Genomic DNA, 13,100 nt, shown 5'->3' with positions numbered 1-13,100 from the left:
TGAGAGAAAAATATTTGTACTATGCTTTCCCCCAGAACATACACATTTAGTCAGCTGATGGTCATTTTTTAAAAGATATTGGAAAACTATATACTTTATCCTAAGAAACATGGTTTTCCATCTTTCTTGGAGCTAAGTCAATAATTTGTTTAAGAGTTCTGGGTAAAATATTAATAGATTGTGCCTGTCAGAGCATCTGCACAAGTGGTTTCTGAACTCTGATTTCTTCTGTGACAGAGAATATGGGACAGTGCAAGTCTCTGGAATACCAGCATCTACCTGCACACAAATTCCTAGAAGAAGGGGAATCCTACCTAACGCTGGCCGTGGAAGTAGCCCTAATAGGGCTGGGACAGCAGCGGGTCATGCCCGATGGGCTGTACACCCAAGAGAAGGTCTGCCGCAACGAGGAACAGCTCATCTCCAAGCTTCAGGAGGTTGAACTGGATGACACACTGGTGAAAATTTTTCGCAAGCAAGCAGTCTTCCTGTTAGAAGGTAACTGGTGACTCTCCGCTCCGTTAGCCCCTTTTGTTCAGGCCTGCCGCTGCCTTATGTTGGGAACACTGCTTGAGTACATTTAATACAGTCGTTACCCTGATTGGCATGGTCACCGAGTGTCATAGGCACGTTCATTTTCCAAAAAGTAGTATGACTTAATAAAAAAGTACAGATGGTTAGATGTTTATTATTTATTAGGTGGTCATGTAAGAAATGAGCCTGCTAGAAGTGAGCCCTATTTGAATGTCACAAGCTTTAAATAGGACTGTTTTTATTTAGACTGTTGTTCTTGAGATAAATGTAAATTTGATATTTAGTGAATTATTGCTGGTAGCCATATTCCTTTACGGCTGGTAGCCATATTCCTTTGATCAATTAAGTAATAAAATGGAAGTTGGTTGGCATTCCTCCAAACTGTTGGCTATTACATGACTTCTGGATTTTGAACATGTCATTTGCACATGCTGATAAAGAACCAACAACTGCAGAAGTGAATTTTCACTGTGCTAATTATTTCAGAAAATTCATTAGGTGTAGATGCATCAAGGTAAAAGTTGCATAGAATCTCTAAGGCAAAGTCAAATTTTCTTCTTTCTGTAAGGTCAAGAGAAAAGTGAAAATGTTAGTTGCTCAGTCGTGTCCAACTTTTTGTGGCCCCATGGACTGTAGCCTGCCAGGCTCCTCTGTCCATGGAATTCTCTAGGCAAGAATACTGGATTTTTTAATGTTTTTTCCTTGTCAAGAATAAGTGTAATTAATGTGGTAGCCTGATCTTTTACTGGAGAAGGAAGTGGCAACCCACTCCAGTATTCTTGCCTGGAGAATCCCATGGACTGAGCAGCCTGGTGGGTTACAATCCATGGGGTCACACAGAGTCAGACAAGACTGAAGCATTAGCAATTTTTACACAGATTTGGGAGATGTCAGAATTTTTTAATTGCTTCTATCTCTCAAGTACATGTGTGTTATTTTTGTGGGATTCTCTGTGATTGATAAGCTCATAGAATATGGTTTATTTGTCTTGTATTTGGAATGACTACTTAGGGAAGGGATTTAGAGAAAATAGCATTTCAAAACCTCTCTTATATTTCCAAAGCTAAAGATCTAGTTGACAAAATTTCTTTTCATTAAATACATTTTACATTTACACATTTTAGAAGTGCATCTTAAAAGGAAAAATGTTCTTCTGAATAAAACATGCTTAATTTTGGTAAAAATTCCTTTTTTTTTTTTTTTTAATTTTTTTATTAGTTGGAGGCTAATTACTTCACAACATTTCAGTGGGTTTTGTCATACATTGATATGAATCAGCCATAGATTTACACTTATTCCCCACTCTTCTCAAGTTTTTTTTTTCTCCAAAAGATAAAAGCCTTTCTTGACAAATTTCAAATGATCTTGATCCTTTCATTACTGTTTTAGTTTCCTGTCATATATTTCCTTTTGATGCAAGCAATGTCATTAGCCACAAAGTTTTTTTTATGCTGGCTCTTAGTAACTTGGTAAACTGCCTTCTGATTTTCATTATCCTGAAGGAATAGAAGAGGATGTATGCTTTTCAGAGTTGATAGTATCTGATACCTGTTCATCACTTACTTAATGTCTTCATGTTCATTACTTATGAATATTTTTAACTTTGTTTTACTCTTTGATTAGTCCATACTTTCTTGTTAAACTCTTTAATTGGGACTTTGCCTGATGAGGAGTGCTGATGACTTCTCCCAGCCTTGCTCAGCCCACAAAGAGTGGGTGGTGCAGGACAGGAAGGAGTCCAAGGGGAAGCCAAGGGACCATTTCTATAAACTCCAAAAGATAAGTGCTCCATGATAGAATCAGCTGCACTGGGCACCACGTTCTTCATGCATTTATACTCTGTGAATTTCAGGGGCAAATCAGTTAGCTGACTCAAGTATCTGAAAAAGAGGAAGCAGTAACCCTGTATTGTTGCCGAGTGTTGGTCACTTCTGGACATACTGTGGGCATATTGGATCTGCGGGCATGTTGGAAAAACACTTCTGGGGAACTTAGATTCCAAATTTCAGTTTTTCACTTTTCAGTACACTGGAGCTCAGGGATTACACTGACTATTCATTGACAAATAATTCTGTGATACCTGACTGAATGTTTTGCTTGTTGGGAAGTGCTGTTATATTGATTATGCATCCCGGCTTTCCCTGCGTAGTACAGAAAGGGACCTTGATGGTTTAAGGGAAATGCTGAAAGGAAAGGGAGGAGAGATGAAGAAGAAAAATAGATGCTTGCTATAATTAGTCCTTAATAAAGTAGAGTTAATGTCTCACTCTGCTCAAGCTGCCATAAAAAAATACTATAGGTTAGATGCTTAAACAACAGAAGTTTGTTTCTCACAGTTCTGGAGGCTGAAACGTCCAGGGTCAAGGTGCTAGCTAATTTAGTTTCTGGCGAGGGCCGTCCTCCGGCCTTGCACATGGCTGCCTTCTCTCTGAGTTCGCACAAGGCAGGGACAGAGCATACACTCTGTCTCTTCTTATGGGAGACTAATTCTGTTGGACCAGGTCAGGGCCCCCATGACCTCATTTAACCTTAATTACTTCCATAAAGGCCCAATCTTCAAATACAGTCACCTTGGGAGTTAGGGCTTTAACATAGGAATTTGAGAGGAGGGCTATAATAGTAACAAATAATTTGGCCTCATATGAACTAAAGGTAAAAACTATAATGCTGTGTCAACTTTTTACTAGTATCAAATCACTAAAACATTTTTAAATATCTTTAGTTTGTCTTGGTAAAAAAGTAGTCTACATGACTTTTAAAGTACTTAAATAAGGAATAGTTCAAAACTGCTAATCAAAGAATGAAACAATGACATTTAAAAACAACTTCTGTTAATTTAAAGTGATCTAAAATATATCATGCTCTTACCAGAGTGCCCAGTTCAATAACTCCTCTCACTTTCTTCTAAACTACATTTCTTGCATTCTAAACCCTTCACCAGACTAAGTTTTCTCATGGAAATCAAATGTATTATGTCCTTTGAGCAGTAGTGTGATGGTTCATAATTCTAGAGTCATGAAACCGATGTTACCCAAAGGTGACATGGAAACTAATTTACAAAACACTTTACAGTAACTAGACCTCAGAGTACCTAAGCGGAAAGTAGTTGAACTAACCACTGTGGTTTCCTTTCAAAATTTGTTTTAAAAGTTGGTATTGCCCTTCGTAAGGTAGCATTTAAAGAGCACAAAGGGGAAGTCAGCTCTGCCACAGTGCCTGTCATAACTTCTGAGAAATGAATTTTGATAGCTTCAATATAAGTTTGCTTTTGAAATTGATCTTTTGAAGCCCAAATAGTGGCAGACTCAGTTACTTTTTTTCTTTTGCCTACGGTGAGTATTATTCTATTTTTTATTATTAATCACTTTCTGAGAATTAACATCTATTTCTCCTTATTAAAAGCAGCAATACTTAAAAGTCTTTGTATTGGAATTGGTGGTTCAGAATCTCCATCCCTCCCCCTGAGGCAAAGCACTCTTTTCTGGAAACCTGGCTTAACTATGCCCCTACAGCTGAGTCTGGGGCAGGTTCCAAAGTGAAGCCGTAGAATCACTTGTGTATTTGAAAATCTGGATGCTTAGATATCACACATTGAGAGAGGGTCTGTCTTGAGTTCCTTATTTCCTAAAGCGGTTGCGATGTGGAAAAGCTCCGCCCCATAGTTGTGTGATTCTCCTTTCAGCTGTGCTGCTGGGAGTTGTTCCTGAAGTGAATTTGATGGCATATACTCTACCCTGTAGCATCATTTTTGACTTAAGAATTGTATTCATTTCAATCATGTCACTTAGGTTATATTCTTCACTAGATTAACACTGTTTATAACTTTACATAAGAAATTTATACTTTACAAGAAGTCTTAGTTCCTTGTTTAAGAATGTAAAATGTGTATGCTCTCTTCCTACAGCCGGCCCGTATAGTGGTTTGGGCGAAATAATCCATCGGGAGAGTGTTCCAATGCACACATTTGCCAAGTATCTCTTCACCTCTCTCCTACCTCATGATGCTGAACTGGCATACAAAATTGCACTGAGAGCAATGCGGTACGTATTCCGCCCCACGGGTAGGGGCGGTCTGAATCCCCGCCAGGAAAGTCTACTGTTAACTGACTTCCGGCTCATCCGTGCTTCTTGTAGGCAGCAGAAGTCTGAAGCAGCTGTTGGTGCTTCTTGAGTTGTGGTGGTGGTCGTTTGTCGCCTCCTTTGGCTTTTGTTTTAAAGTAAGGGAAGGAGGGCATTTTTGCTGGCTGTCACACTCATGTTCATGGTGGCTTTATCCTACTTTGTCTTGAAGCTAGAATTTGAGACTAGGGAACAATTTCAGGTCAGGTTTATAGTCACAAGGCCGCAACAGTTGAAACCTTCCTAAATAACTCATTCTTTTGAAAAAAATTAGATTTTTGCAACAGTGGTAAATAGTACATACACTTGGCTGAATGTAATAATTGAGGGAGCCCCTCACACCTGCTGCAATTATACATTCCCATCAGCAGTGCAGGAAAGCCATCTTGGCACTGAAGCACTTTTGTGCTCACCGGGAGAATGAGAGAAGATGGGAGCTCTGTCTAGCGTGGACGGCACCGCAGTTCAGGGGTCTTCTGGGATTTGCTTGCCTCAGCTCTGTCTCCATCCCCCTCAGTCCCTTTTTCAGTGATAATAGTTAGAACACATTGTCCTCTGCCGCTGACTTTTGTTTTCTCCTCCTTTATAAAGTCAGTTCACAGAGCAATTATTTTCATCATGAATTTGTGATAGCTGAATATTTTTTAATGCATTCAAGATTACGTTTTTCAATCTTATTATATATAGCCTTTTAAACTTTAAGGACCTGAAAGAAATAATCTACTTTCTTAAAACATGAGCTTTTTCCTTTTGTCTTTTCTTTTTTTAAATCAACACACTTGTTAAAGTCCTGATTAGACCCTGTTATTGCCACCTAAAGACACACCTCCAACTTGAGATGTTGGAAAATAGTTTGATTCCACAGAAACTTTTTAGCCAGTGTAGTGGATTCAAAAACAGTGCCTTTCCTGTATAACTTATAAATCACAGGAGGCCTTTTTCTGTGCAGCAATAGAGTGTGTATTCATGTGTGTGTTTTTATGTACCTATATGTCATTGTGTATGGAGGCTGATATCTTTTAATTTGACATGCTTTCCTTGGCAACATGAAATCTCATTAACATATCAGAAAAACCTTAAAAGTTCTAGTGTCTATTTTTTAAATATCAAAAAAATTAATAACTAATATAAGCAAAAGTCCCCCACCAAATTACTTTATACCACTTGGTTTGTATTTTAGAGCACAATTTTTTAAGTATGTTCCTATTCCCATTTTTGGAAGCTGAAATGGAAGTTGTCAGATGAAGACAGGTGCTCTGCTCTGTACTAAGATTTGTGCTTCTGTGCAAAGGGAAGAATACTAATGTTGTGATCCACCAGATGCTATTGCCTCAAATCCTGTAAAGTGTAAAACAGCGTAAGGTTTCTCTGTGGTTCTGGCTTATGTGAACGTATCTATCAGGAGGGGAGAGGCTTACTTTACAGAAACTCATCTATGTCTGCCCTCGGTGGCTGCCAAGGCAGAATGTTCATGGGGAATTTTAGCAGGGCACAGGGGAATTGTTACCACCTCTTCTCTTCCACCTGCCACATGCCCTCAGCCAAAGGCTGCTGTGGGAGGGAGGTGGTATGAACTATTATTAGAGCATCTCTAGTATGCTAGGAGTGAATGTTCTTCTGGATGGATTCTGATACTGTTTCCAGCCTCTGGGAACAGCCAGGGGAACAGGAAGGAAAAGAGACCTGTAGCTTACTTGCTTCTTAGTCTTTTTAGAAAGAGAGGGGAAGTGCTGAAGAAAGGTGCTTTCACAGTCATTTTCCCATCTTTCCAGGAATGTTGACTAGTTTCCTCTACAGGAGGAAAGATCTGGAAAGATCTTTCTGTGAATATAAAAATATCTCAGATTTTTTAAAAGCTAACGAGCAACCCCACCAAAATTCCTACTACTAAATTGCCACCGTCTAATGCTAACATCTCTTTGTCCCTACATAAAAGGAAAAGGGAGGGAGGCATTTGACCTGTCAGAGCAGTAACTGCTGTTGGGCGGGGCCCCAAGCCCAGCATCACACCCTGAGCCCCCCGACCTCTCCTGGCCCCAGCTCTTACTCCACAGTCCGTGACACTGGTGTACTTGAGTGAAGGTCAGTATTTTTGATGATTGTAAAAAAAAACTATTGCAGTTACAGCTACTCTGCTAATCTCTTTGGTGCTTGTATTTGGAAGAGACCACTAAGCATGTGCTTTGTTTCAGTAGGTGTTCTTTATAAGTCAACATTCTTAAAGATAGATTGATTAAAATAAGAAGTGGTGCTGAATTTGTGTAAGACTGTCAAGGGACAAATACTCAGATCATTTGCACTCATCATCTGTAATGTGATTGATAGAACATTTTCTAACTACAAATTTCTGAAGTATAAGGAACTATTTCTGCAGAAAGTATGAATATATGGAAAGGAAGTCATTTTTGTTTTGCTTTACCTCTCATTTTAGTAAGTTAAACTTATTCCTATCAACTATACAGTGATCCCTTTATCATCTCAGTCTTAAATATCCGCTTCACTATCAGTTTCTTTTGATTTTTATTTTTTAGTGAGTTATAAGGTCCAGAAATTTTACAGTAGGTAAGCACTAAGACTTGTGTTTCAAACCTCTCTGTTGTTACATATCTTCATTTCCTTGAATATTGCCATTTTCTGAATGATGCTAAAGAAGGAAACCTCTTAGGTTTAGGTAGTGAGCCATTAATGAGGTAACTTTAGCATCCGGGCAGCAGAGCATAGCTGTACCAGCCCTCCCCTCACTGAGGACCTGAGCAGTCTCTCCCAGCATCTCCCCTCTCCTCTGGCTTCCGGCCAGTCCCTGTGGCCCAGGTGATGGACAGGTGGTAACTGAGCGCTGCCTGCCTTGTCTTATCATTACAGGTTGCTAGTATTGGAATCTGCTGCTCCAACGGGAGACCTCACCCGCCCACACCACATTGCATCAGTTGTTCCCAACCGATACCCTCGCTGGTTCACTCTAAGCCACATAGAATCCCAGCAGTGTGAGCTGGCATCCACTATGCTAACTGCAGCCAAAGGTACTGGGTCGTCCTGAGGTCTTGTGATTATTTCATGAATTTGCCTCTTTAAGGGTCATGTTTTCCAACAGATTCTCAGTGGTGGAGCTTATGTTGTAAAGGAGTCTTTTCTTTAGATGTTAGCTTAGGAAGCAAAACAGGTGCTACTCATTTGAACCAGCATTTTCCTCATTTAACTGCATCGTTAACCTTGCTCCTGGCAGGGTTCGGGTTTAGTCACCATGCCATGTAAATGGTGGGTGAGCTCCAGAAGCAGATTAAAAAGTTGGGTTCCATTTTTTTCTCCCTGAAATATTCACCAGAAATACATCAGTAGGAACCTGAGAGAACTATTTGCTCTCTCTCATTGGTTCTGGCTCACACGTGGTTTTCGTCACTGAGGGTATGTCTCAGTGCATCTTTTTGAAGCTGGGATTCAGATATTGCAGTGACCTTGGGACACTTAGGTGTGCCATCTGTGAACATTACATGTAAATTAACGTGTGCATTGTGTTCCGTTCCTTTTTCAACTCCCTTTGGGGGTGTGTGTGTGGTTTTTTGTTTGTTTTGCTCTGCCTTGATTCTGTTTCCCCTTGTTCATTGCAGGTGATGTTCGGAGGCTGGAAACAGTATTAGAATCCATCCAGAAAAACATTCACTCCTCATCCCACATCTTCAAGCTTGCCCAGGACGCATTTAAAATAGCAACTCTCATGGACAGTTTGCCAGACATCACTCTTTTGAAAGTGTCTCTGGAGCTGGGCCTGCAGGTACGTGACTGTGGTCCTTCCTGGGGTGGGTGCCAAGGGCTGCTAATAAAGCATCATCCTCAGACTGTGTGCTTGGTTGGGTGTTCCAGTGCAGGCCCCTGACTCTGGTGCACGGGTCTGCGAGACCTCAGGAGAGCACTGCGCTTCACAGACGTAGTCGTGCCCAGCTGAGCCACGCTGCAGCTGCACGTGTCGGACTGTGCAGTTTAGAAGCCTTGCTGGTGTCTTTCAACAAAAAGAATCATCTTCTGTATTAGACCCTTAACCTCACTGTTCCTCCTTTAATGAATGAAGAAGAGTTATTCCTGTACATGACTTAAGCTCTCCTGTATAATAAAGATTCAGTTGTTAGGATTCTATTTTTAGAGGAAGTATGGATACTTATTGATGTTCTTGCATTTTCATAACAGAGGGACCGTTCTGTCTCCTTTTTATAACCCTGAGAAATTTAGGTAAAGGAGGAGGGATTGGGTCTGGTTTCCGCTTCAGCAGGCATGCTTAGACATGTTATCAAGGACACTTTGAGTTGGTTATTCAAGTAGATGTTGCTTCCTTATAGTATCTGAAAAGATTACTGTATAAATCAGAAACTGAAAAGTTCATGTTTCTACTTTTCTCAGGGAATCCCTATTAACATTTGTGTTTTTCCCTCCATAAAAAGCAGTGAAAGAAATTGCCACCTTCTAATTTTCTAAAGTATGGGGATTAGAATGCCCCAGTTAGATGATTCATACAGTTTTCTAGTTATGGCTTCTCCTTACAGTGATTAATAAGGTTAAGGAATTAGATTACAGGAAAATGCCCATGCCATATATACAGTACTCTACAAGTAGAGGGCATGGGAAATTATACTCAAAGCTATATGGTGACATTTTAGAAGTTTCTTTTTAAAAATAACTTCATATTGTTTGGCTTATTTTTGTTATCATTTGCCTCAGAGATATGATGCAGAAAGAGCCATTAACATGAGCTTTCTGGTTATTTGGAATCCTGGCAGATTATTTTGGTAAATGGCAGATTACTAGGAGCTTGCTCCCTGCCTCATTCTTCCTGGGACCCAGGAAGGAATCCCATAGACCTTTCCAGGAGAGTATTACATTCCTAGAGGTTCTCAATCTTAAAAAATTAGGGAAGCAGGAAGATATGGTTGATTTTATCTAGGAATCTATTAGAAAGTAAAAAACAAAATTAGATTGCTAATGATGCCAAAGGTGATTTCCTTCTATAGTCTTGTGCTTATCTTCTTAATCACCAGGAAGGAACAACCAGAGGTTGAAGAAATAACTAAAACAACTATTATTTTTTTTTAATGGAGGGTTCCCAGTCAGAATTAATTCATGAGGTGGCTCAGAGATTCAGAAGCATGGAATGTTAAAGATGGGGAGGAGGAGAGAGCCTGGGCCATGTTTAATGTGCCAGTCCAGCCACATTAAACATGGCCCATGAGCTTTGCAGAGGAGAAAAGTGGTTGGTTGAGTGGCTTGCCCAGGATGCCACATCTAGCCAGTCGGCCTACCAGTAGAACACAACCTCCTGCCTCCCAGGCTGGGACGAGACCAGCGAGGGAAGCTGTAGACAAATCCAAGTTCATTTGCAGAGCTTTGTTCCAAATAAGGCTCTCCATCTTCCTGGTAGTAGGGAGTGTGCCTAGTATTAATAATTTATACCTTGGGGTGAACTGTTTTCTTTTTCATTGACTTGGTATAACCTTCCAAAGCATTCTGTTATCCTGTCTTTATAGGTTATGCGAATGACACTGTCAACCTTAAATTGGCGGCGACGGGAGATGGTGAGGTGGCTGGTAACGTGCGCTACTGAAGTGGGTAGGTAAAATCAGGAAGGGTAGCTTCCCCAGGTGCCTTGTAGTCAGGTTCAATTTGTCATTTCCAGATACATACAAGAACATTTTCACTCTTTTACTTTGACGTCTCCAAGGCTCCTGCCCCTTCCAGCAACCTACAGGGACTCCCTTCCCCCAACCCTCACCTTTCACCTCCAGTTATACCCACTTGCATCGTTCCTGTCAAATTTGTGGGGCTCCAGTGTCTTGCCTGGAAAATCCCATGGACAGAGGAGCCTTGTAGGCTGTGGTCCATGGGGTCGCTAAGAGTCCGACACGACTGAGCGACTTCACTTTCACTTTTCACTTTCATGCATTGGAGAAGGAAATGGCAACCCACTCCAGCATTCTTGCCTAGAGAATCCCAGGGACAGGGGAGCCTGGCGGGCTGCCGTCTATGGGGTCGCACAGAGTCGGACACGACTGAAGCAACTTAGCAGCAGCAGCAGTGTCTTAATCTAAAATGGAATAGGCCAGGGAGTAAACCCTTTTTATTCAGTTGTTCTGTCACACTTAAGGTGCCTTTGGTAGCTTCTTGTGATAATCAAATTTACAGTTTTCATATTCCAGAAATGGAATGAATATGAAACTTTGGTAGGAGGGAAACCATCTTTGAAAATACCTTCAGACTGTGTGTTAGGGGTTCATGGCACTTTAATGAAAATAATATAAAGCTATCTAGTTGCTCTGAGTTTTTCCTTCATCATCTGAGGGCATTTCTCAAGGTACCCAGCAGAGAAGTGACCACTGGGTGTGGTTTAGGTGAGCTTTCAGATGTATGAGAATTTTTAGTAGCCACAAGAAGATCTGGGCTGCACATAGGTGCAGTTTGTGAAACCCTTCAGCCTACTAGCTCCCCTCTGCAGCAGTGAGTCGGAACTAAAAATCCCAGACATTCCTGGTGAGAATGCCAACGCAAACCAAATAGTGGTTGTTTAAAATAAATGTTGGTTAAACAGCCGCCATTTTTTCCTGTTTGCATCAGAAAAGGATACACACTTCTTGCTGAGAATACACTGCCAGCTCAGTGTGTATCCAAAGACTGACACAGCAGATACCGTAAAAGCATTTTCCTTGTTGTTTTTCTTTTGTTAATCTATAATGGTATGTTATCTTGGAAAGCAGGAAATTGGTCTCAATATAAAAGTTACATTATCGATGTGATGCTTTAGTGCATCGATATAAAGATAATACCAGTTCAAAAACTGCCACGCCACTACCGTACCCTGCACCAAGACAGAGGCCTAATTTCTCTTAGATTTGGTGCCTGCTCTTTAAATGGCTCACATTTAGGATTTTCCTACAGCTGAGGCTCATTGATCTGTGTACTTAGAATGGCGGTTAAACCTTGTCATCCATGTCAAACATTTGAGTCATCTGTATGTCTGCTTCTGTTGACTTTTTTCTCTCTGATTACAGGTCACATTTCCTTGCTTCTTTGTGTGTTTAATCATTTTGTATTGTGTGTACTTTAAACTTGGGCACATACCCACACATATCACATAAAGACTCCATATTCTGGTGAGGGTTGTACTTTTTCTGACTCACATTCTGTAGTGGGTAACTGACAGGAAGCCCCAGTGAACTGGAACTCATTAGCAAAAAGCCATTGTCTGAAATGGCAAGCAAGCAGCGGCACAGCGCAAATACCAGCTACCGAGAGGATTCGTTCTTTATTACAGGAAGTTCATGTTCCTTAGGCATTTCACTGAATAACAATCTATAATAACCTTATTCTAAAAGGTTGCTCCCAGGCACATTACCTTACAGGATTTTCTGGCCGGGCTCATGTTCTGTGATGGTTAACGGTGTAAGCATTGATTAAAGAGTGGAAGGAAGGCAAGACCCCTGGGCGGCCAGTCAGTAATGGGGCTTCTCGGTGTTCTTGGCAGGTGTTTATGCCCTGGACAGCATCATGCAGAGCTGGTTTACACTCTTTACTCCCACCGAAGCCACAAGTATTGTTGCCACCACTGTGATGTCCAACAGCACCATCGTCCGCCTCCACCTGGACTGCCACCAGCAGGAAAAGCTGGCCAGCAGCGCCCGGACACTCGCACTGCAGTGCGCCATGAAGGACCCGCAGAACTGTGCCCTCTCTGCGCTGACCCTGTGTGAGAAGGATCACATCGCTTTTGAGACGGCGTACCAAATCGTTCTTGACGCTGCTACAACCGGCATGAGCTACACCCAGCTCTTCACAATAGCACGGTACATGGAGCACCGCGGGTACCCCATGAGGGCCTACAAGCTGGCCACCCTGGCCATGACCCATCTCAACCTGAGCTACAATCAGGACACGCACCCTGCCATTAATGATGTTTTGTGGGCCTGTGCGCTCAGCCACTCCCTTGGTAAAAACGAGCTTGCAGCTATAATACCTCTGGTGGTCAAGAGTGTCAAGTGTGCAACAGTACTGTCAGACATTCTGCGCAGGTGCACTCTGACCACTCCCGGCGTGGTGGGGCTTCACGGGAGGAGGAACTCTGGTAAGCTCATGTCACTGGACAAAGCCCCCTTGAGGCAACTCTTGGATGCCACGATTGGGGCCTACATCAACACGACACACTCACGGCTCACACACATCAGTCCTCGGCACTATAGTGAGTTCATAGAGTTCCTCAGCAAGGCCCGAGAGACCTTCTTAATGGCGCATGATGGACACATTCAGTTTACACAGTTTATCGACAACCTGAAACAAATCTACAAAGGCAAAAAGAAACTGATGATGTTGGTTCGGGAGAGGTTTGGTTGATAGAACTTGTATGAATGAGGGTGGGGGTGGGGTTGGGAGGGATGGTTTGTTTTTACTTGAGCCTGCCTTTGTACCCTTTTTAAC

General features: G+C 41.7%; 1 protein-coding gene across 2 annotated transcripts in view; it reads left to right on the top strand.

Moving 5' to 3' along the window:
- ZSWIM6 (zinc finger SWIM-type containing 6) overlaps positions 1–13,100 on the top strand; it is a 211,403-nt gene that overhangs the window by 196,517 nt on the left and 1,786 nt on the right. For both annotated transcript variants that reach the window (XM_043887580.1, XM_043887581.1), the window contains exons 9-14: positions 238–498; positions 4,439–4,574; positions 7,515–7,672; positions 8,258–8,421; positions 10,163–10,244; positions 12,154–13,100. The exon at positions 12,154–13,100 is cut by the window's right edge and continues 1,786 nt beyond it. In XM_043887580.1, the coding sequence (XP_043743515.1) occupies positions 238–498; positions 4,439–4,574; positions 7,515–7,672; positions 8,258–8,421; positions 10,163–10,244; positions 12,154–13,016 (1,664 nt within the window). In that variant the 3' untranslated portion in view covers positions 13,017–13,100. The remainder of the gene's footprint in view (positions 1–237; positions 499–4,438; positions 4,575–7,514; positions 7,673–8,257; positions 8,422–10,162; positions 10,245–12,153) is intronic.

This window comes from Cervus elaphus, chromosome 25, assembly GCF_910594005.1.
Source record: "Cervus elaphus chromosome 25, mCerEla1.1, whole genome shotgun sequence".
Taxonomy (NCBI): Eukaryota; Metazoa; Chordata; class Mammalia; order Artiodactyla; family Cervidae; genus Cervus; species Cervus elaphus.
This window is presented reverse-complemented; position numbering and strand designations above follow the sequence as displayed.